Source organism: Hirundo rustica, chromosome 2, assembly GCF_015227805.2.
Source record: "Hirundo rustica isolate bHirRus1 chromosome 2, bHirRus1.pri.v3, whole genome shotgun sequence".
NCBI lineage: Eukaryota > Metazoa > Chordata > Aves > Passeriformes > Hirundinidae > Hirundo > Hirundo rustica.
Genome location: NC_053451.1, coordinates 25,966,620 through 25,991,914, shown reverse-complemented (window position 1 = coordinate 25,991,914; position 25,295 = coordinate 25,966,620). Strand labels below are relative to the sequence as shown.

The 25,295-nt window shown below is 45.4% G+C and overlaps 1 protein-coding gene across 2 annotated transcripts; it reads left to right on the top strand.

Moving 5' to 3' along the window:
* Positions 1–18,941: 18,941 nt before the first annotated feature.
* NHLH2 (nescient helix-loop-helix 2) lies at positions 18,942–22,985 on the top strand. 2 transcript variants are annotated; one of them, XM_040056120.2, is made up of 3 exons: positions 18,942–19,160; positions 19,352–19,430; positions 21,383–22,985. In XM_040056120.2, the coding sequence occupies exon 3, from the start codon at positions 21,403–21,405 to the stop codon at positions 21,829–21,831; it is 429 nt and encodes a 142-aa protein (XP_039912054.1). In that variant the 5' UTR covers positions 18,942–19,160; positions 19,352–19,430; positions 21,383–21,402; the 3' UTR covers positions 21,832–22,985. The 2 variants fall into 2 exon arrangements, with proteins under 2 accessions (XP_039912054.1, XP_058275384.1); XM_058419401.1 differs by having other exon boundaries at positions 18,942–19,430.
* The last annotated feature ends 2,310 nt before the right edge of the window (positions 22,986–25,295 follow it).

The window sequence follows — 25,295 nt, the reverse complement described above, 5'->3', positions numbered from 1 at the left end:
TTAGAAGAATAAAAATAATCATTACAGTTACAACATTGACCGGGGGGCATAAAAAAAAAAGTAAAATATCAAACCTTTCAGAGAAGCAGAAGGGGAAAGGGAAGCTTCTCCCAAAGATGTGGTTCACTTTTGTGCCTGTGCCATGCAGAAAGAAAAACAAGTCTGCTTTGTTCTTCCTCGAGCCAAGTCAAAGGGTGACAATGTAAAACAGAAGCGCAGGCTACGTTTTCCTGGATCTGAGGAAGATGTAAATGCATAAAATGTGATGGAAGAGCTTTGATTTTTAGTCTTCCTTTTTTTTTTTTTTTTTTTTTTTTTTTTTTTTTTTTTGTATTATTTCTCTCAGGAATGGTCTGACAGCCCCAGGCTGGAGTATGTGTCTCTCCCAACTACTCTGTCACCCAGGTAACCATGGAGACCATGACGATCGATTAGATGCCATCTGATCTCAACCTCATAAAAAAAGCCCCACGTGCACCCGCGCGCGCGCATACGCGTACGCACTCACACAAAAAACAGCCCAGGCAGCAGATGGCAACCAGGCCACTAGACCTGTCTCCAGAGAGAGCAAGCCGGGGAGAGGGACTGAGAGACACAGGCGGAGGGGGATCATGAGGGAACAGGGGAAAAAAACAAAGACAGAAAAAGTGGGGAGGAGGGAGACAAAGAAGTGAAGAGATCAGGAGAAAGAAAGGAAAGAGGGAGAGGTGAGAAGAGGGTCTGCAGCTGCTGTGATTTTTGGGGGACTGCCTTGGGTGGAGCAGCCACCATTTAAACTGCCTGCAAGTCTGTCTTGTTCTCCGGGTGGAGACTGAGGCTGAGAGAGATCAGGGAAGAGAAGTATAAAAACACCAGGTCAGATCCAAGAGAAAGCCCATGGAAGTGCGGTAAATGTGCCTTCGTGCACTTCTGCCCTTGCAACAGCCAACCCCTCCTCACAGCCCATCAGGCCAAATAAAGTCTCTCTGAAGGATGTGAGAAGGGCTCTAAACAGAGATCGGAGCTTCTCACCCCACCCCAGGTGGGTGGGTATAATCTGAGAACTCCAGCACCAGCTCCATGCCACCAAGAGATTGCAGCTACCCTCTGGACATCCTATGGGGATGCAGCTTACCTCTGAGGACCTGTGCATTGTCTGGACATTCTCACTAGCCTGGAGGTGACTGGCAGAAGCAAAACTGCTGAAATCCTTCACAGCAGGAACTTCTATGTCTGTACAACACTTAGAAAAACTGCATCTCTCCATCTGCTGAAGGTCCCTGTGGAAATGCCAAATAACCAAAGAAACCACAAAGGGGTCTTGGAAATGTAGGACAAAATATTGGCTTAAGATCCCAACAGCATCTCAGGAAAAAAGTTGGTGTTTGGACCATTACTTTGGTAGGGAGATGCTGATACAAAAATGAGACAGGTTAGAGCCTCTCTGAAATCTTACAGCAAGGGTGTCCATTTTTTCTGCTGCTGTCAGTTGTAGTGGAAATGGAAACTCCTTTTCATTGTGAACTGATTTGAAAATGAATAGGCCCAGGATGGAGAAGCAAAGTGCAAGGTGCAGAATATCAGTTCAGGAGAAGGCCAGACCTATGTGTGTGACTTGCATGGGTCTCTTCTGGAAGGTGGGGGTGGGATTTATGTGATCAGTGCTGAGCATCTCCATCTCCAGTCATCGGTCTGAACAACCCTTACTGGGGAATAACAGGAACTTCTGGTATTTCACCTCCTTCTACCACAAATATCTAAAATAGGCAAGATCTGTCACATCATCATTGTGTCTTCTTTTCTCTGCTGAGTGTAAAGGGAGCCAGGAGGAACTATCTCAGATGAAGTGGGGACATAAGAAGTTAACAGAGATTAATCCCACTCCAGGCGTGTCAATAGCACCAAGGCTCCTGCTAAATAGCTCATCTTTATTCCTTCCATTAGACACACATGAAGTCACATCTCAGCAAATGGGAGTTGGTACCTAGGGATCCCTTCCCAAGATGCTTGTGAAGAATGGTGAGGATGATACACCTTCATTGTGAGGACACTGTCACATGAGGAAAATGGCTCATGTTCAAAGCATGGGGACTCAGATGACCTTGAAAATTGCTCTCAGGAACAGTGGACAACTTGAAAATTTGGTAGCTGCTAGCACCTGAAGTTAACCGTATCTAGTTTAAATAGCAAAATTACAATCATTCTTTTCTAAATATGGTACCTGTCTGATGTTGGGGGAGGCAGGAGAGAGCAGGGCACTGATGGATGTCTGAAGTTGGGCTTCTTTGAGACCAGCTCTCAAGAAGGTGTTAATCTGCCTCTACTTTAAGGAGTGGGTAGGGAGGATCAGATCTGTAGTCACACTCCATAAAGATTAGTCATGTGCATGATCTCTTTCCTGGAGTTTTGTGAAACATTTGAAACAGGATATTGGCCCCATTGATAGCTAATGTTACTTCATAGATTGACCCTTACTCTAGTTGACACAACAATCCAAACTTCAGCAAAAAAAAACCCAAAAAACCCCATGAGGATTATCAAATTCAGAGAAGTTCTGCAAATCCTGAAGATGGCCTACAGCCCAAATCCTTATTTTCAGAAATGACAGATTTCCTGGTTTCTTCTCTGAATAAATCCTTTTAAAAGAAAGGTTTATTTACCTGTCCCCAAGGAAGCATAGAAAGGAAGCAAATCAGAAAGCCAAGAAGATGCTGGAGATGGTGAACTATAGTTCTGACAGTATTTTTTTCTAGATGCCTTTAAGGAAGATGAAGGCACAAAGTCATCTCCTATTCTGAGGCACCCCTGTAAAAAGTCACGTGGAATATTTCTGCAATGATAAAGTTGCTCTGATTTGCAATGAAGAAACTGAGAAGACAACATAAGAAGTAATCTCATGGCAGTTTGATCAGGTCTAATGTAATCTCCCTGACCACACTGGTTATTCCTCTGAACCTTAGTCATTCACCAGGAGTATCCTGCATCTCACTGAGTGTAAGGCAGTGACACTGGATTAATGTCACTAGCTGAGGGACAAAATTGCCCTAAGAAGGCTGAGTCCAGCTATCTTGTGTGGGATTGTTGAAACAGATGGGAACTGTATCACACATGCAGAAAGAGCTGAGTTCCAGGACTGCTAGAACAGTGTCATGTCTAAAGGCAAGTATTGTTTCAGATAAAATTTGTTCTATTAACTCGATTAACCAGAATGTTCTATGACCTTATATGACCAGAACGACCACCTCCCTAAACATCAGTGTCTCTGTCTGCTTTTCAGTCTTCCTGTTCTCCTGCAAGAGTTTGAATAGTGTTTGGTGCTTAAACAAGTTTGGTACTCATGGCCAGCTCCCATGATATTTGTTTCCCGGTATAACAAGTCCAAAACCTGTGACAGAATTAATGGCTCTGGTTCTGTTAAGTGTCCACCAGGAGCTCATATCAAACTTCCTAGCTCTTCACTACCTTTCCCATATTGTGTCAACTGATGTAGCTTAAGAGAAGTACCACAGCTTTACTGACATTGATCATACAGTAAGAGATGCTTAAGGGCTCTTCATCAGCAGCAAGGATAGATGTAAAATGTAAATGAGAAGTGCAGCATCAGGTTTGGTATAAGTTGGCAGGGTTCAGCATGTTCAAACATTTGCTAATTACCAATGCATCTATCTCCCAGCAGAACTGGGTATTTGTTATCCTCAGGGCTAGAGGGCAACACTATTGCTGCAATGTTTTTTCACTGGGCTATCACACCCAGAGGTGGCAACATGTGATACAGCATTGTTAAGCAAATGATCCCGAATCTCACTTCATTCTGAACAAATATGAAAACCAGCTCAATTCCACCTCAGAGATACTGCAAGAGGACCTGGAACTGGGCAGTGGGCTGAATTTGGCCTGTTGGGTTGACAGGGTTTTGCCTGACAGTTTCTCCTGCCTGCCAAAAGATTACTGAGGTGCCCTGTTTGGAGCAAATCACCAGAGCATTACCCAGGGAATTTTCTGAAATACATGGTGATGGAAATCAATATCCTATAATGAGGTGACATAGGAGTACAAGAAAACTGGCATGTTCGGTGTCTGAGAGAAATTCTGAGTAGTAGATTTCTCTATTTTGGCTAAATTGCTGTGGACTACAAGATCATATCCATAGGAACAGAGCACAGAACATCTTGGTTTGGGTGACCATAGTTAATTTCCCAAAAACAGAGAAACAAATAGGGCCTTATCTTCAGGGCTCCTGTACATCCATAAATTCTCTAGCCTTAGCTGCTGTGGGAGATAAATGACCCTTTTATTTAGATGTTAAGATCTGAGATTAATTTTATTCACTCAGGTGTAAAAATATGAGTCACTGTGCTTGGATAGGTAATTAACAGTGCTTGTGAGGATTCTTCTTGAAATGATGCCTATGATGGCCCTCATCAAACAGAGCTCACTGCTCTTTAGATAATATTTTCCCATTGGTTAAACCGGGAAAGCTAGCAGATTTCTCTCACAAGAAAGTACTTCCCTACAGCCTGTTACCTCCTGCCCTCATATCCAAGAGTCCTATCAGCCAGCCTGTAAGCCCTAAGGCTTCACCTCCCTTCAGCAGAGGTATATATATACCTTCCACTTTTGTTTCTTTTATTCTTTTTTTTTTCTTTTTTTCTTTTTTTTTCTTTTTTTCCATTTCAGCTGAACTCAGTTTTTTCCCATAAATTTGCATCCTGAACTTGCAGCTCATTTTCTGTCTGCACATTTAGCCCACCTATCTCAGGAGGCTGTGGCCCACTCCAGCCTCTCCTACGCCAAGAACTGGCTTATTCAAATTTCTCAGAGCTTTTCTAAGTCTTAGTTAGCCAACAAAGCAAGAAAAGTATTATTACTTCATCCTCTGGTTCTCAAACTCAAAAGCATTGGCTCACTAAGGAGTACAAGCACAGATAAAAATTAAATATATCCAAAATGGCTTTTTTGCCTAGTGAATTAATTGTAAATGCCTGACACAAGAGCAAACTACAAGGAGAAACTGAAGAACAGTAGAAATAACCCTAAATTTGGGAAGAACAGTTTTGTTTTGACAAAAGAGCATGGAAAGAGCAGCTCTTGGCAGCAACCAGTGGAGAGCAGAGACAGTGATTGTTCACAAGAGCAAGGAAAGTATTGTGGGACTGCACTAAGGAGCAAAACGAGAAAGCACAGGACAGGATACAGAAGAAGGAAAATGTGATCTGGACCTATAAAGACAGAGCTTGCCAGCAAGCCAGTGGCCACTCCCACAGGCCTGAATCATGATGTGTGAAAGAGTGAGCGCAGTCTGATGCCAGAGAAGGACACTGCTGGCCCATATAAATTGGTGGCACAGTGTCACTCATGAGAAGTGGAAGAATCCATTAGCTTCCTGGGAAAACCACTCCTGCTAGTGCTTCCTGAAAGAAAAGGGTGGAATGGAATGGAATGGAATGGAATGGAATGGAATGGAATGGAATGGAATGGAATGGTACTAAGTGTCTGAGGGATGTCACAGGTTGATGTATCTCAAATGGTGGCAAATCAGACAAGCTGTAGAACATGGATATCCTCTGTGGATCTGACACAGGGTAAGGTGCTGGAGAAGGTCTCCTGAAGTGCCTCTTGAGCATATGAGAGCTGCTGGTAGATGGAAAAGCCTCCAATGGGACACAGAAATCCTGTAGAGTATTTAAAACCAGGCAAAACAGTAATAGAGACATGATCCTTTATAAGCATACAATAGGAGAAAAAGGGAGCAGACGGGGCCTCATAAATATTTTCCATCTCTAGCTTCATAAGCCCATTTCCTGTTTTGTATTACCCTATGCCTGCATGTCATGTACATAAGGAACTCGGCAGAAGGGTGACCCTACCAATATTTGTAGGATGTCACACCTATGTCTGGTGTAAAAAATAATGACACCAGTGCTAGTAATAGCGTGCACTGGGGGCTCTGAGGACACCCAAGCTCTGGGCCAGAAGTGGGACAAGGTAAAATCATTATGAGTGAGATTCCTCAGCTCAGACTGTCCTTCTGAAAGGGGGAGGGCAACAAATGCTGGAGCCTGAGTTTTGCTTCTGGGTCTGGGTGGTTTTGTGCCTTTGTTAATGAGGCTATTTAGACTTCTTTAGGTCTCTGTACTTGCTCAGCCACTGTATTTTTACTACAGAAGGCCTTAGGCTAAAGAGCAAGAGAGCCACTCACTCTCAGCTGCTCAGGATGAGGTAAATTCACCAATGTCAAGCCCTTCTAGGTTTGTTTGCATATTGACTGGCCACAACTATTGAGAGCAGCCATGAAACTTGTCATCAGAACCTAACTTTTCAGTACCACAAGTCCTAAGTTTGGTTTCCATCTCAAGTCAAAAATCATGCAGAACTCCTAAGTGTGAATAATTTACATTAGCAGATGGTGTGATAACCACATAAGTAAACACACTCAAATTTAAGTTTACCACCCTCAAGGACGCTCAAAGCTCAACATGACCTAATCTTACTGCTAGAAATATTTTTATTTTTTATTTTTATATTTAGTAATTTCTCCTTCCTCTTTTCCTATTCCTTTCTCCTTTCCTTCCTTTTCATACCTTTTCTTACCATTTACCTCCTTGCAGTACAGTCTCCTCTCCTTAGTACAAAGCCATGTACAGAGCAGGATTCAGACAAGATGACCTTGAGTGGACAGTCATGGCTGCCAGGCCTATTTCAGACAGTGCTTAGCCCAACAACTCTCTTCCTCATGCAGCTTTTTGTCAAGGCTTGCTCTGGATTTGATTCCCCCAGCCTTCAGGACTGCATCCTGCCAGTTTGATATAGTGCAATGCCAATTATTTCAGCTGTGACATGTGAGGATAAAGTTGTGGGGGAGGAGGCTGAATAAGTCCCTGAGAAATCACAGTGGCCAGATCTTCAGGAGCTCTGAAGAAACTAATTCCCTTCAAAATCAATACTGCAATGCCATTGAGAAATCAAAGCAATGTACCTGAGTAGGACCAGAGCTGAATATACCCGAGAACAAGTGTCCTGATCACATACACCACAGTGCCTGATCCCCTCTCCCTTGCAATATTGCAAGTCACAAAGAAATTAATTGCAGTTCACAGGGTGGTGCAATCATAAAGCATGAGTAAATGAGTGGAGAATTAGGGCCGATAAAAATACACTCCCAGTGATCGAAACATTCTTTGCCAGCCCATTTTTTTCCTCATCCATTTTTTGTCTTCAGCTCTTCATGCTTAACTTCACTTCTCAGGCTTCCTTGCACTATTATTATTATTATCGCCATTATTATTATCTTTGTTGTTTTGTGGGCTGAGAGTTGCAGATCTCAAAAATAAAGCGGATGTCAGCAGCTCTGAAGGATCCTATTCTATTACACAGCAGAACAAATGAGTATGTCAAGGAAGGGCTTTCCAATCTAACAAGAAAACAGCACAAACAGACACTAAATAAATAAATAAATAAACCCTGCGGGGACAGGCAGACTAGTTCTGATTAGATATTATGCTAACATGATGCCTACTTTCTACGCTAACAGTGTTTTAATACATTTAAATGATACTGGGGAAATAAGTCATGAAATAGGAGAAGAAGTCTTCATGTCAGAAATGATTAAAATTATCCAAGGGGGCCAGACTGCCTCTTTCATGGAAGCGTGGCTCATGGTGTGGGATTATGAATGTAGCCCAAACAGTATTTACATAGTGTGCCTGACTCCATCTCATTACCTTTGCCAATGATTGCTTTTCCTGGCTGCTGGAAGAGCAGTCCAGCTGGTGAGGGGGAGCCCAGCACCAACGTCTGCACCATGGCAAAGTCTCAGTCTCTGCGGAGGCTCTGGGTTGCCTCTGGGTGTTACAGGGATGTGCCACAGGGAAATGCCTGAGCAGCCATAGTAGGAACTGGAGCCAGCTGCCACATTGGTGCCCCTGATTGATGCTTGCAGCAGGTGCAGGCTCACCTACTGCCTTCCTGCAAATGGACCATGAGCTAGGCTGAGTTTTTGGGAAGAGCCCAGTGTTTCCAGAGCCAGGCTGCATTCCTTAAAGTAGTCTCCCTCCAAACTTTCTGAGCAGAGACAAAACCAAACTTTGCCTGACTCAGCCTGTAGCCTTTAATTTTTCTCTCGTCTCCAGCCATCTGCCCATGCTCCCCATTTCACAAAAAGGGAGATCTCTTTTCTCTTGAGGGATTTGCATAAAGAGCCTGAATATAGTTGTCAAATTCCATGCAGCAAAATGTTAATTTTGCTTGTGAAACTGCAGCCTTGGAAGACCCTCCATCTCCGGAGTCTTTGCAGCCCCCGTAAATGGCCATTTATTAGCTGCAGTCCATAATTTGCTTCCTTCTGTGACCTATCCTGTAATTTTCCTTGAGATGACAAGCTCTGAATGAAAAGCATACTCATTTTCCAGCTATAGCATATAAAATATGGATATGGTCATGAAATCTTGAATCCATCAAAAAAGTGGAGACTTTTCCTTTTAGGACCTAAGGCTCTAAGGACCCAGGGCTGGGCTGGAGCCTCCATACCCTGCAAGCTGCAGTCTGCTCAGGCACAGACCGGTGATACTGATCTCAATTACGAGTAACTTGATTCACTCTAGTGCTCTGACAGATGAGCTCTGATGAGCCCCATAGCAGCAGTTTAAGAACTTCCTGGTGACCCTCCTCCCATTACTCCCTTTGCAGAATTGGCAGATGGGAATGTGCATCCTCCTGTGGGTCTGACATGGCCAAGTTTGGTGCATTAGCTTAAAAGCACTGAGACACCAGATGATGAACTGGAGCTGCTGAGACTTTCGGTCACAGGGGCAATAACTTGTGGCTGGTGGAGGAGGCAGACAGCTGGATATGAAAGTAGCCTAAACTGCCGCAAAAAGAGTGGCCAGTTCTTCTGTCAGCCCTAAATGAGTGGTGAATCAAACTGCATTAGCTTCTGCTCAATACTGCAGGGCAGCAGCTGTCAGGAAGTTCATACCCACCACACAGAGGGGGACAACTCACAACCAAGTCCTCATTCCAAGAGACTTTGGACAAAGTGAGCAGTGGAGAGACCTTACCCAAGAAAACCAGAAAAGAACTTCAAGACAGCCTAACATTTATTTCTTTAAACCTGGGCCCTGAAAGCAAACTATGGTGAATAGCAAGCAAGAGTGTTTACAGTCTAAAACCAGCTCAGAGGTTTCATTTTTTCTGGAACCAAGGACTCAGAGATGCCATTCTTTGTAAATGACCCTAGGGAGACTATAGCTACCACCAGTCTGTGGAATAATTCCCTTGGGAATGTTCTCCAAACACTGAGATCAGAGAATGACAACATCAACAGACCTGAGAGTGTGAGCTTATTTGGTTTAGCAGAGCACCATTAGTTACTGCTTTATACTAAGCCACTTCATGGAGGTAGGCAGGTAGTTCTGCATAAAAACTCCTGATGTCTGAGCCTTGGTGAAAAAAGGTTTGAATTGGCTCATAGAATCATAGAATGGTTTGAGTTGGAAGGGACCTTAAGGATCTCCTAGTTCCAATGTCTCCACCATGGACAGGAACACTTTCCACTAGACCAGGTTGCTCAAAGCCCCATCCAACCTGACCCTGAACATTTCTAGTGATGGGGCATCCACAACGTCTCTTGGCAACCTATACCAGTGCCTCACCACCCTCAGAGTAAAGAATTGCTTCCTAATATCTAATCTAAAGTTACCCTCTTTCATTTTGAAGCCATTCCCCCTTGTCCTGTCACTACACACCCTTTCAAAAAGTCCTTTTCCAGTCATTCAGCGATAGTTTCTTGGGGCAACGGGCACAGCCCTGGCAGGGATAAGAAAGACTGCTGAAGTGGAGCTACACAGAGCTGAACATTTAACTACAATACACAGAAATGGAAACATCTTCCATCCCACAGCCTTCAACATCAGGCACTCTTCACCTCCTAGAAATTCATACACTTGCTAAGCCATATGGGCTTTCAAGTGCTTTACAGCATCCTACTACATCTCTAGTCTTATTAAAAAATCTTGTCAGTAACTGTGAACGATGAAACTGTGCCCCATCAAAATGATGCAAGTTCGTTCATATCTCATAGAAGTTTGACCCCAGTACTCTTCATACACATTCATACTTCTCTGCGTCTGACACTTGCCAGGCACAGTTTCAAATTCAGCTCAACACCATGAGGGCTAGAAGCACTTAGTTCTAAGTGGATGCTGTAATTTTACATAATCATGACTCCAGAAAAAATCCAGACTCATATGTCTCATACTAACCCTGCAGACACGAACATGGAGGCCACAGAAGAAGGAGTAAATTAGAATGTGAATTATAACATGAAATTTCCTAGAGATGCAATGGCTTTGCTTTTTTACTTCATCTTTAATTTTAGCCCTACAGTGGACTTTTCTTGAGAAGACAAGCAGAAAATCTGCAACCTGAGAAGAATCTAAAGAAGCTGCCTTACAAATGCCCCTACCTGAATTTGTATGTATATGTATATATGAGGAGTTACTGCCCTAGGATGTTTCAGTAGAGCTCCTATAAGCATCAAGCATTGTCATAGATACAAACAGAAATGGTCTGAGCTCATAAGGAAATCCTGAAAAGAAAAGAGAGGTTATTTTATCCTTCAGGGAGGCTGTGTTCTTCACTTGGACTGAGTCCTGACCAGCCAGTCTTCTTGTTAAGACTTCTCCCCTTCAAACAAGGGACCACTCAAATAGGTAGTTTGAGAATAGTTTATTATGAGCAATAACAAATAACAGCATGGGGAAACAAATGGGAAAATAGGGTGTCCAGGCAGGAAGGATAACATTGTCCAGTCGACAAATATCATATTGAGAAAGATATGAGGAAACATGTCCAAGAAGGGGATGCAAAATCAACTCTAGAGCCCATACCAGAAGACAGAGTTCAAAATTATGGGAATAGGAGAGGAACATCCAACAGTTAGTGACCTAGCTGTTTTAAGTTCAGAAATGATCTCAAAAATCAGGACACCTCTGCCACACAGCCTCAGTGAAAAGGAAAAGGTGGTCAATGGAAATGACTGAAGGCACAGAAAACCCAACACCATCTTCCACATGCTCAGGAATGGAGAACCAGAGGTCTGGAAGTTGAGGACGAAGCAGCTGCTGGAGAATGTTAAGCCTCCAACAGGGATGGAGCCTAGGATATGATGTACCCGTCTCTGGGAAAGGAATGGCTTTTCAGACACCTGACTGTATTCCCTGGAAACATTTTTATAGGAAAAACAATTTGTTAGTCTTGAATGACTTCTTGGAATAAATCAATTTGCCTCCTTTACCAGTAATGACCATACAACTCACAGAAACCAGCATAAAGCCAGTTACAGCTGGCCTAAGCTATACAAGTAGAAATAAAATGATCTTGAACACTTCACATGCTGGTGAAAACCTTCCTGCTCATTCCAGGAGATGCTGATACTGGCCATGGCTGGGGAAAAGACATTGAACTGAGCAGAGTACCTGGTACCTCCTGTGAGGCCATTCTTACCCTGAATGTAAGGTAAGAAAAGCATGACAGCCTTTCTTCCCTGGTCAACTGGCCTGAGCAGCAGTAATGATGACTGGGTTTTGTTTTACAAGTTCTACTTCCTAGTGAAGAAAGAAAGCCTGTAGGCTGGGGTGCTTGGCATCAACAGAGGGAGAAACATCTGCTTATAGAATGCAGGTGGCTGCAAAATCTTAATTTTTTTTCTTTTTCTATTTTTTTTTTCTTTTTCATAGGAAAGAGCATTCCCCATGGCTACACACACAGACATCAGATATAAAAATAGCCAAGTTCTACCTCGACTGTGGGTGAGTGAAAGACAGAAGACAGATGCATTGGCTGCCAGCTAGACTTGACATCTACTTTTTCTTTCCTCACCCTGGCAGCCAGCAGTTGCACACATGTGTACAGGTAAGGTCCTCAGTGGCAAAGCACACGGTGTCTGCCTCGCCCTCCATTCCCTGACTGCTGCCTGCCAGCAATGTGTGTCTGGGAGCCACATAAACCCACACTCCTCATTTAGTGCATCAGACCTGTATAAAAATCATCAAGTTCTTCCTATTTGTCCTGCTTAATTCTCGGATTCCTCACTAGTCATTTAAGTGTGGGGATTGCTATCAAGTTCCTTGCAAAGGTTAACACATCTCTGTTTCTGACTTGTTTTGTTAAGTCCTTTAGTGCCTGATCCAAATGGACACTTTCCATGGCTCTGACCTGTATAATGACTGTGTGTGCTTGTGCATGACTGGTCTCACTTTCAGACCCTGGCCCAGTCAATTAAAGGTGATCAGTTTCAAGGAACAGGTCTTGGTCTTGCTTCCTTCCTCTTACCCAGACTGCAGGAGATGCCTCCTCTTTTTCATAACTGGCTTTAATCCACCCACTGTTTATGCTTCCAACCAAATGCCTTCATTGAAAACATAAGGCACTACTGCCCACATACTCAGTGTTGCTCTTCATGTACTCATCAGCAGTGGAAGCCACAGTAATTCAACAAACTTGGCTATTTTATTTGCAAACATGTTTACAAGCATCTCTTTATGCACCTACCTAAATCACATGGCTCACAGAGAAGTCTTTTCCATGAAAAATTTTGGATGATGAAAAGTTGCATTTTTTAAATTAACTGGATGTCAGGGGAATATTTGAGGGCAACATCACTGTAGATTTATGTTATTCTTACAGGTTTTCTTCTTTTGGTAATACTGAAAACAAGATACCTTCGGTCTAACCCACTGTGAGCATTCTTAGGTTTTTACACGTTTTCCATAATTTTAGTGCAATATGATTTCCTAATAAAACCATTCCAGGAGCATCCAGGCTGCATTAGGGTCTTACAGACACACTATAGAACCCAGTAAGTATTTCTTGTTCCACATTCAGAGCTTGGCTTGCTAAGCATCACATTTCTTGCCTAAGAAGATGGACAGGAAGAATGGAAACTATCCCATGATCAGCACAACCTTAGAAATAAAACAGACTTGGTCTTTTCTGCATAACGACAAGGCATTGACTCCTGTTAGTTTAGCAAAAAGAAGGCTGCAGAATTGATATGGCCACTACTAATGAATACTGACCTAGGAAGGACCAACAGATGCCTGGGTTTACTCAGGCATGTCTCCTCTTTCTGTCTGAAATGCTTGCCCAGGTGGAATTTTCCCATTTGTCCAAAATTTCCAGACATTTGACCTGAGCAGCAGCAATAGCTGTAGCTATGCTCTGCATGACCAGAAAGTCCAAGCTAATAACTGGTGTATGCAGGCATATCAGCAGTACAGCACACCTGCATATACCTGTTTACAAAATCCCACCTAAACTTGATAATATAATGAAAGAGAACTCTTAATCCAGGGGCCAAGATATAAGAAAATCCCACAACTGGATGCTGAAGGTGTGCACACTCATTTTTCACATCAGTGTTTTCAACAGTGGGGAGAAACAGCTGGTGGAGTAGCTTGCCAGGCATCATTGGGAATCCTCCATCGCCACCAATGTTTAAACATGGGTAAATGAATGGGTATTATTTCTGAAAAATGCTCATAAAGAAAATTAAGAGGGAAGTCCTGTGGCCTTAAGGCTCCAGGAAGATGCTCACAGTGGTCCCTTCTGCCTTTAAAAACTCCTCATCATCCTCTGTTTCTCAAAATACCTCTCAGGAGAGCTGTGAATACTCACTGACATCACAAGGACGATCTTTGGAGAGGTCAAGACAATGTGACAGTGAAGGGGAATGACCACCCTCATGAGCACACCTGGCTCTTTACAGTGGCAGCTAGATCTTAATGCCATATCTCCTCTAGTCCAACAAGCAAAGAAAAAGACTAGAAGTGGGAACCAAGGTTCATAAGACAAAGGCTGCAATCAGACAAAAAAGAATCAGGATTTTGTCCAAAAGCCCTATATTTCAGCTGGAGACTACTGGTTTAAACATAGCCACATCCATAGCAGCCACTCCCAGAGAAGTCACACTCATATTTGCAATGGAGCAGCTGAGGGTCCTGCCTGTCCCACAAACACTGGCAGACCCCAGCCAGGGTGAACTCACATCCAGTCCTGGTGGCCCTAGTACCTCTGTTCATGGGACACTATTTTTGTCCCCTTACCCAGTTGCAGGCTGTTCCTGCCAGCACTCAAAGCTCCTGACCTCTTATTAAAACAGCATTGGAGAAAATAAACATGACCAATGGAAAAACAAAAATATCGCCCAAATGTCTAAGGAAACCATGAGCAACATCCAGCACAGATTTTTCAAAAGGACAAGGATTTTCACAGCTCAGCGTTCTAATTTGTCTGACCGTTTATTTCCAAGGAACACATCCAAGAGTGACAAGCTCCATTTATTTCAATGGACAGCATATGCCAGCAACGTGAATGGCGTATGCTATAAAAGAGAATGGATGTTCTCAAGCATCCTAGAAAGCTGTCCTTTCGGCAGACAGAGGACATGCAGGTAATGGAAGTGCAGCTCTGCTCTGACAAGCAACACCATAAAAGCAGCATCGTGGGTTCTCATGTTTGATGTCTCCCCACAGGAGACCTAAGAGATTTGCTCAAGCTGAAAGTGAAAACTTATTACCTAATACCTGGCCAAGTGCTGGAGAGAGCAGTTGGATTCTTTCATTATTCTACTTTTTCAGGCCAGAAGGACATCTCCTTGGGACATATGGCCACCTCAGGGTGTTAGTGCTTCACCTTTCAGACTTTTAGGGGCTATGCACCAACTCAAACTATTCTCACAAATGACAACATCTTCAAATCATTGTGTGATGTGAATATGAGATGTTCACACTAGAAGGTGCCCTCTTTCCATAAAATACCATCACACAGAAGAGCTATCTTCACTCTTTTCTCTTCGTACTACATCCTGAAGACAATCCTCTTCTGAATCTTGCCTTTCCAAAGTCTGATCCCACTGAAGCTTGAAAAAACCCTGAATTGTGAGTCTCCATCACAAATTCAGTACCACCTATGACTTGATATTGTTTAGTGGCCCGTGACACTTCACTGTAAGTCTCACAAGAGTGGGCAACTTTTATTAGCTAACATTAATGAATTAACTAATATTAGTTCTGTGTTACGACTTACCTAGGGAGCAGTCTGGCTCATAAGGCTTTATTGGGTTATCAGCAAGCCCTGCAAGTCAAAATAGAATGATTTTCATCTTGCTTTTCAGTGAGATGATCCAAACAATGGTGGGGTGTGGCTTTGTTCATACAGAGTCTTTCTCTGGACTCCTTTCATTCTCATTAAACTTAAGAGGTCACTGGGAAGGAGCACTGTGAGCTGCACACAGTGCTGTCCACAGGAAACCACCCCCCATTCTCCTGTACCTCCAGCCAGGCAACATCTCAAGCCATCTCCTTCAAGAAGAAGAGATGTTTATGATTCCCTTACAGCCCTCCAACATGGCAAAATGAAATCCCAAATTCTTCTTCAGAAGATTCATGTCCACCTGAGCTGCAAGGCTCACTTCCTGGATTTAGTCTACAGTAAGGTCACAGCCATACAATACCCCTGGATGCCCATTGTACAGACTGGAGATCCTACTTCTGCCACTGTTTTTCCTATTCACTTTCTCTTCAGCAGGTGCAGCTTGTAGGTTGCAGTTTCACCTTTTCTGGAGAGGCCAAATCAGTGTTGTTCATGCCATTGAGGGCATCTTTGAAACTGTGTGGGAATCTTAGCTTGCCTTGATGCCAGTGAGGTGCTTGCTTAGTGAAGAGGCCAACCAGAGACCTGTGGCTGGCTCTCTGTGTATTTGGGGATATAAATCATAAGGTGGATTTGCATCTATGAAGCTTCCTTTGGGACCATACTGAATGCCAACATGCACGTTTCCACTTGCTGTGAGTTATTTCCTAAGGAAAAGAAAAAAGGAGCTTGAGGGAGACCTATAGTCATCCTTCCTTTATCAAAGTGGAACTTTTAGTTTCCATCAAATGCACTTTTGTCCCTCAATTTCTAATTGTTTCTGGTCACTTCCACACCGGGGCCAGTTGGCCCCATGTATGTTAAGCTCTCAAAACCAGCCTCTTGCTCCAGGTGCGAGTGGTGAGAGATAGGAGAGCTCTCTGCTGGGAGAATTTGGCCGTTTCTGGGCTTTAGGGCTTTATTTGGTCAAAGAAGAGCGAGGCTGTCAGCCCCAGCATTTCTGACTGGCTTTTTAAGGCTAAAGATACACAGAGTACACCCTGTGTCTTGCAGTTGATGAGAGAAGATTTGCAGTATCCCAGCAGAGAGGTTTGGGTAGACACGCCAGGCACGGCATGCCCAGGGCAAACTGGGATCCTGCTAGTGGAGCAGTGGGGTAATCGAATCCCAGGGGCAGTAACCAGTGCCTTATGAGGTGTCAAAAAACGTCCATCATAACTGAACAGCACTGTGAAGCAACTGTTTGGTCTTTTCCTGAAAATTAAAACTAAAAAGCAAGCCATATGATGACAGCATCTGTAGCAGAGAGCAGGGTGGCTTGCATGAATTAGCAGCTTCCTGGCTGTTATCTGTGGCAGCCTTAGCCAGCTACTTATTCCATCACCTGCAGCTTCTGTGGGCTGAGGCCTCAGACTTACACCTTGGGGAGCACTGCAAGCCAAAGCCCTCAGCACTGAGCCACAGTCAAAAAAGAGCTGGAGAAGGTCTCCTCCACAGCTTTCTCATTGACGTCTGGGATGCTGGTCATTTGATGGAACGGGATCTTGGGTCTGGGAATGTGGAGCACAGTGACTTTGAACAGTTCAGGTCCTGATCTCCAAAGAGCACCTATATAAGGTTACCAGTAAGGTGAACTGAATGGGGATGTGCCACAGCCTCAGTGACTTGCATCTGAATCTTCCTGGCATGTCCCACTGCAGACAAGGACAGCTTAGACAAGCATCTCCAGAAGCCCTGCTGGGAACATGCTGGATATCCATGGAACCAGTGCCAGCAAGTGATAGCCTCCTGATGCCTTGGAGACTTGTTATGGGTAGGGGAAGAGAGATAAATCCCCAGATTTCTCTGGGAGAAGTGCTCATTAGGATCTACTTTCAGGCATTTCTTTCCCTAGTGGGCCAGGTGTCATGCAGGGGTGGTTATATTCTTTGCAAGAATATCCACCATTAAAAAAAAAAAAAAAAAAAAAAAAAAAAAAAAAAAAAAATAGAAAAAACCCCAAATTACTCAGGCATGCTACTCATTCTTGTTAAGGTCCTGTAAATCATACCAAGTGAAGAATCTTTCCCCTTTGAGAGATCTTTCAGCCTGTTGCATATGAATGACCCTCAGGGGTCCCTGCAAGTGTCTTCCTGCCACCTCTCCCCCACACTTTCTGTTGATGGGACCCAGAACCACCCACTGAGCTGCTGGTGAGCAGCAGAATCAGTTCTGCCCTGTCTTACCCACCCCTCCTGCCGTCCCTTTTTGGGGGTCCAAAGGGAACCTACCAGTACAGGCTCTTGGCACAGAAGACTCCCCATGGAAGAAGATGATTACACCCAGAAAAGTGACTATGGCACCCGTTTGAAGGGATCTGCAGGGAGGATAATGGGGATCAGAACAGAGAGGGCACTGCCATCTGGCAGGGGCTGGAGCAGGGTGACAGCAAGAGGAGTCACTTTGGTCACAGGCATCCCCGACTCAAGCCTGCCTCCATCCAGTCTCTTGAGAGCAGAAAAGCCACAGACTCACGGCTGATTCCCTCACCTCATTGTCTGTGCACTGGAGCAGGGAGGGCAGAAGGCAGAAGGAGTGGGGGAGACTTTCTGTCCCCCTGGCTCGGACAGGTCCATGCCTGCCACACACTGGGATTGGGGGTGGGTGGGAGACAGGGCAGGGGGACCGCCAAAATAAATGAACTAAGAAACCAGTCTGATGATTCTCCACAAGCTCGATATACATGATGCAAATTGATGTTTAAAGCTTATTTATTAGCTTACATGTGAAATGCCAGCGGTGTTTTTCTAGATCAGTGGGTATCCAATATCTGGGTGGGGGGAGACGACGGCAGTGGGAGCGAGCGTGGCTAGAGACTGTATATCCAGAGGCTAGGGTTTATATCGTGGGCTGCTCTCGACTGTTATAATTTGTGGCACAGATTCAGCGAGAATCTGATCTGCTGAAAATATTTGGGCTGTGAAAACTCCCACACTGTGACAGATGTCAAGTCCAATTAAGTGACTCGTGTCCAGGTTTCCGTCCAATAGGCTTTCCCATTAAATACCAATTTAAGAGGGAAAAAATGCCGCCCCCTTTTCTCCGAGCCTTTATCTCTTCCGACCATCTCTAGGCGAAACCCTTTGGTACCAGAAGTGGATCCACACGCATCTCCGCTCCGTCTGTCTCGCCCCTGCCACCTTCCGCACCCCTCCTTGGCTTCTTTGCCGCTCCGGGAGGGGTGGGAGGAGGAACTGCACTTTCTTTTTGTGCATGTGAGCGTACCTTGTCCTGCGCCGCCGTTATCTCTCGCAGCCGCTCCGAATCCGCGCCGAGATTTTCGTTTATTTCGTTTTGTTTTTCTTTTTCAGCGTTCGCATATTTTCCTTTATTTTTCACCCGAAAGATGCAGGAGGAGTTAGGAAGCTCAGGGACGGATGGGGGTTTCGTTTATCCTTTTTTTCCTCCCCTCGCCAGTTCTTGAAGGACCAGAAGAAGCACTAAACCAAACATCCATTTTCCGACGGCGTCTTCCCCGCTCCTGCCCCTCTCCACCGGACCGGTGAATTAACAAAACCTCACGTTACACCCCCCACACCCCACCCCCCCCAAAAAAAAAAAAAAAAAAATAGAGAAGAAAGGAGGGAGCGACGCATTGTTACCCCGACCCGCGGCGTGCCTGTGCGTCGGGCCGCGGCGGAACAAAGCCGGCAGCGCCGCGCCGGGCTCCGCGCCCCGGGCTCCGGGCTCCGCGCCCGGGCCCCGCGCCCGGCCCGGCCCGGCCCGGCCCGGGACCGGCGGGGCTGCCACAGGGAACGAGAGGCTGAGGGAACGGCAGAGAGGGAATAATCCCGGACGGTGCCGGTGCTGTCGCCGCATCCCTTTTGTTATTTATCGCGGTCGGGGAAGAGGAGGAAGAAAAGCGGGGGAGAGGGCACTTTCCTCCTCTAAAACCGACCGGCCGAAGCCGCCGGTGCGCTGCAGCCGCTGCCCCGGACAAACGAGCGGAGGAGGACTTTGATGGGGAAACACTTTTTCTCCCCTGATGCATCGTAAGTAACTTAAGTTGTTATTTATACTCCGCAAACAAACACAACAGTGTAACATCTCCCATCTCTGGAGCGCTGGAGGCCGCGGCGAGGGATGAGATCTGCCTTTCCCCATTCGAGCAGGACACTTTTTCGCTCGTAATTGATTTTATTTGATTTTGATTTTTTAATTTTTCCATGCTCCGCTCCCGGAGGGTCATTTGAACTGTAAAGGAATTGCCGAGGGGGCGAGGGGGACCTGGAGAGAGGGGCTATCCAAACGACTCCACCGAGGTAAGCAGCCTTAACGATATCTTTCCCTTTTGCAGGTAGCACAGGGCATGGGTTTTCTGTAATAATAATTAAGAAAAAAAAAAAAAAAAAAAAAAAAAAAAAAGATGGGGGGGCGGGGAGGAACCTCTTTCTGAATAAGCTTGCCAAACGCCACCCTACAGATAAATCCAAAGCAAAGCAAAAAATTCAACACACACCTTAGAGAAACCTCTAAGCAACTTTCTTCAGGAAACACCGCTTTAATTGCCCGTTTTCGTACAACCGCCCTGCAAATCCTGCCTCTCTAGCATGCTTTTTGCATAAGCCCCCTCGCTTGGATGCCAGTTGAAAGGTGATTTTAAACCTTTCCTCTTTATCTTTTTGCGCCGCGAGATGACTGATACCTGACTTGCGCGCTAATGTGTTTTTTTTTTTTTCCCCTACCCCTGTCTTGTGGGCCTGATTAACGCTCCTTATTAAAAATCGAAGAGGAAGCGTTTCCGACGGCCCTGGCAAGAGATGGCCCTTTCCCAGGAAAGGAAGGGCTCTCCTCTCCCACTCGCCAGTCCTGGTTCCCTGCGCACCCCGGCCCCCGGCGGAGCCCCTCTGCCCCGCCACGCGTGCCCCGCGTCTCGCCCCGCCGGGAGAGGCTTGGCTTTAGCCCTGCCTGGGAAAAATTCCCCCTGCCCGTGTGGTTGTCATTATTGTTGTTAACAACAACAATAATAATAGTTTATTCTTCCCAGCCGGGTCTGAGGCCCGACTGGGACTTTCCCTGGAAACTTTACGTGGAAATACTTTGCAGTCTTAATTCGGGGGAAGGCAGGATGCGATGCTCCCTCCTTCATCAGGCTCGCTCCCCACCTCGCTCGACACCCCAGCTGCACACACACACACACACACACACACACATTTGTGTCCGAGGTTATTCACTAGTTGCCTGATGTATTGTTTTATTACATGCCGGCATGTCCACGGACGCGCTCGGATTTGTATTGCTGTCTACATGACAGATGGTGCTCTGTGAGGCCGCAAGAAGATACGATTCAATTTTCTTTTGAAAGGCACGTCCGCATTTATTTATTTATTTATTTAGCCTCCCCCTCTTTTCGCGCAGGGAGGGGAGAGGAGGGAAAATTTAAAGGGATGGAAAAGTTCGGCCTCTGCTTTGGGGTTTTGTTTCTTTTTGAATCCCACGCTTAGGAAACGGAAACTCTCCAAACATTCCCATTTGATCGCTAGCAAATCGCTATCTGCACGATTAGCAGCAGGAAAGGAAAGACAGAAAAAGAAAAAAAGAAGGAATACAGAGAAAAGAGCGGAGGGGAGAGAGCCTAGCAGATACATCGGATCCCGCAGGGATTGGGGAAATAAATCTCCCCACTGGCCTTGTTATATTTGTGGAGCCTTGAGCTGTGTATTTAAAAGTATCATGTCTGTAGCCTGGATCCCATTGAGCCTTGCCGAAAGAGAAATGGTTAAGCAGAGACTGGCAGGCCAGAAAGAACAATATTAAAATTGGGGCCCTGGAAGTGGGGAAGGGGGGGGGAGGGGTCGGAGGGAATCACCATAATATTGAAACACTGCATATTAGCTTGCTTGGAGAAAAAATACAAAACAAAACAAAAATCCTGTATTGCTCTCTGGGCCTGTTTCAACACCCAAGGAAGCGCAGCGAATAACAGCAGGAGTGTATATTCGGCTGAAGCCGAAGTCAAACGCCAGAGAAGGCATGGTTAAATGACGGGGTATCGTTTATCCCTGATATTGCCCTCATTAGTACTCCCTGAAGGAGCCGCGACTCGTCCGCCCGGCTCTCCCCCCGCCCCGGTCGGGCGGTACCGGCGCCGGGGGCAGGGCGCGGGGGCCGGGATGTCCCTCATGTCCCTGCCCGCGTCCCTGCTCCCCGCCTTGCCCCTGTATCCCGAGGCCGGGACCCTGACCCGCTCTCTCTGCTTCTCTGTCTCGGGAAGGCTCCTCCGCCCCCTCCAAGATGATGCTTAGCCCGGACCAAGCTGCCGACTCCGACCACCCCTCCTCGGCGCCCTCCGACCCGGAGTCCCTTGGCGGCGCGGACGCCCAGGCGCTCAGCTGCTGCGTCTCCGACCCGGAGCCCGCCGAGGGCGGCGGCGGCGAGGGCCGGGGCGGCGGCGGCGGGGAGGGCCGCGGCGGGGGCCGGCCCGGGCTGCACCCGCCGCCGCTGAGCCGGGAGGAGAAGCGCCGGCGGCGCCGCGCCACGGCCAAGTACCGCTCGGCCCACGCCACGCGTGAGCGGATCCGCGTGGAGGCCTTCAACCTGGCCTTCGCCGAGCTGCGCAAGCTGCTGCCCACCCTGCCCCCCGACAAGAAGCTCTCCAAGATCGAGATCCTGCGTCTCGCCATCTGCTACATCTCCTATCTCAACCACGTGCTGGACGTGTAGCGCCCGACAGACGCCCGGAGCCCCGGGACCCCCAGCCCCGCCGCCCCGGGTCCGGCCGCGGCGGGCAGCGCCTTCCCCGGGGCGGGCGGCGGGGCTGGGGGTCCCCGCTGCTTGTGCTCCCCCCCGGAGGGCTCCCGACTGACCGAGAGCCCGCATTTCGAAGAGAAGTGTAAAACCGGATTGTCTCTTCAGGCTGTCAAGTGCCCCTTTATATATATCCAAAAACATCTACTTGTGACCTTAAACGTGTGACCCATGGGTGCAGTTAAAAATAACTATTTTTTATTTATGGTAGAAGGAGTTGACAATTTATTTTTTTTCAAGATTTATTTATTTTTCAGAGTGGTGGCAATTTTACTTTGGATACTTCGTGCCAATTGGTTTCTATAGTCGGGTGTTTACACTTTCTCCTGTGGAATATTATGTTTGACTTTATGAGTGTTTGTTGGGATCAATACAGTGTTCATTTTCTTTTGTTTTTAATTTATTTTTTCCCTCCAATTATATTGCACTTGTGTACCACAAACCTCCCCTCCCTCCCTGTTTATAAGTATATTTTATATATATCAAGGCATTTGCTCTTGATCTTATTTCTTTCTTTCCTTGTGTGGGATCAACAACCACTAGCACTTAACTAGGAGAGGTTTTGTTTGGTTGTTTTGTTTTTTGTTTTTTTAAACTTGTTGTTATTCTGATCTATAGTTGCGTCTGAAAAGTACTTTGCAAATCGTTTATAAGGGAAGTAGTTTCTTTGTGGGTGTATATGTGTGTGTGCGTATACATGCATGTGTGTGGGAGTGAGCGTGGGTGTGTATGTGTGTGGTATATTTTTAGGAAAGGACATTTTTTTCCTAAAAAAAAAAAGAAAAAAAAAAGAAAGAAAAGTAAATCCAGGACTGCTTTCCTTTGTGACAACCAAAAAAATTCTATAACCTGAAAATGTTTCATGTTCTTTGCTGTGAATCTCTTAAAACAAGAAGCGCATTTTAGGGACAAAAGAGAAAAAGAAAAAAACCCCCACATCTGCTATCCAAAGATTTTAGTCTTTTTCAGGGTTTTTTTGTGTGTCTATGTTGCTTTATATAATGCAATATTTTGTAGTGAAAATAGATAAATCTGGTTTCTATCTGATGCGTTTTTCATATCTCTCATGAATGGTGAGCTGTTTTGCATATAAATAAAAGTATCAAATAAAAGCTGTTTTTTCCTAATTATTTTTCCCTGTTGGTCCTTCTGTAAGACAGTCATGAGATGTCTTTATGAATAAGGATTGCAAAGGCTTCTCGAGTCGTGCATAGGAAGCTTCAACAGGTTACCTGCCTCTTCCTAGGGAGACTTGGACTGCAGTCCCTCCACCACAGCTCCCCTGCTCCAGCCGCTCTCAGCTGGCTGCCCTGCCCAAATGCAAAGGAGACACAGGACCCTTGCTGTCACTTCCTCTCAGTCCCATCATGACTGGCATCTGGTCACGTGTTCCAAAGTTCAAGCTGTACAATCCAATCTGATGCTTGCAAGCACCTGTTTTGCTGCCTCACTCTGTGAAACGTCTGGCTTTGCCACTCAAATGCATGTGTTGCGTCCCACCTGAGTGCGCTGGGTTTTCTTTCTCTTGTTTAAATTTAGCTTTGATCCCTCTCTGGCCAGGTGTTATTCTACTGAAACGAAGGAAAAATCTTGTGCCCTTTCCCTTCTTCAGAAAACCTCAACCATAATCTTCTATACAAGGCTTCATTGGCAAAACTTGCCATTTGAAACATGGAACAGATACAGACTCACTGGCAGACAGGTTATTACCCGAGTAACGTGAGACCATCTCAATTATTGAATCCTTTTCTCGTTCACCACAAGGGGTTAATTTCACCTATAATTTGAATACTGCCATTGACTCTGGTGGCTGCATCATCCATTCTTACTTGCTGAAGAGATAAAATCCTCCCCTCCACCCCATTTTTATGGCTGACACTTTGCACAGTGATTTAATTAAGTGTGGTCTTGACCAGCTGAAAAGCTCCATGCAGAAAACCTGTCAGAGAGACTGTTAATTCCATTTCCTACAAATACACGCTTGCCATCTCCCAAGGGAGCGCATACTGGTTTGGTAGCTCAATGCACAGGTTTCAAATCCTGCATTTCAGGGCTGAAATAACTCCACCAACTTTGGAGCTGGCTTCCTTTGGGACAGTTTTGGTTTTTAGTGTTTCAATATCAGGGCGCTGTGTTGAGTTGGATGTAATTGCCTGAGTGATACTATAAATCCTGCCATTCAAAAAACCTTCATGCTACCAGCATTTGGGAGGACTTATTTAATAAAAAGATAAACATTATTTCCTTCTTGACCATTGGGAATGCATGTTTTAGGGGAAGAGAGTGCTCTGCAACACCTGACTGTAAAGTATGATGGCTGCAGTCACTGGCAGTTGTAGGTGTGAACCCCACATTCCCCCTGGCCTCACTTCCCCTTCTGGGGGTCTTGCACACATGTCAGAGGCACAGGTTGAGATAATGCTCGAGTCTCAGGTTCCCAGCCATGTGATCCTGTGCCCAGGTGATGAGCTAGAAAGGCTCCTGTGTTGCGAGCAAAGACGAGTACAGCTTGGACATGTGTGGGAACAGGCTCAGGAAGTCAGAAAATCTTGTGGGCTACTCCATTCTTACCATCCCTGAGATAACAGAGTGCCTGTCTGCACTCAGACACAGAGCAGCAAGGACTTTGCTTTCGGTGGTATCCAAAGGGTCAAATCTCAAGTTTAACCTGAAAAAGAGTCAGGGCACTTGACCTGAAGAGATGTCTTTTTCTTCCCAAGTTTTATCTTATGGAAGAAATTGCTTCTTCCTACAAGTCCTGTCTCAATTCCATACGCTCACCACCTTGTTTAAATCCTGTCCCCACCGTAACATCACCCCAACTACTTCTATTTTTTCTGCTGGTACCAAGAAGGAAACTCATTCTCATCTAGCAGCTGATGAGTGTTGAAAACAGAATTGCTCCCACATTCCACACCATTTTTTTTTTTTTCTTAAAGAGCTGAGTAGTATGCACAAGCAACAAGGCCTATTAAAAAAAAAAAAAAAAAAAAAAAAAAAAAGGCTACATGGGTAAGGGCTCTGAAGTCTGGATTTATGAAGAACGAGTAAACAAATTTAACTCCATCTCATTGCAAGTCTCGATTAGATAGCAATAAAATCTAATTATATAATCAAAGTTTGCCTATGTCTATATTCCCTCGGCAATAAAGGAATGAATGACCTTGAATGACAATACTATAGGAGGAATGGGGTTGGAAGTTCTGAATGGAAGTTTGTATCACACTCAGCCATTACAACAGTGGGCAGGGAAGAGACACAGTCAATATTTCCTGATATTTTAGCTACATTCAGATACCTTTGTCACAAGTGAAGAGAAGCTCACAAACCACAAAAGAAAGCTCACTCAAAGACTGAGAAAGCAGAGCACTACCTCTGGA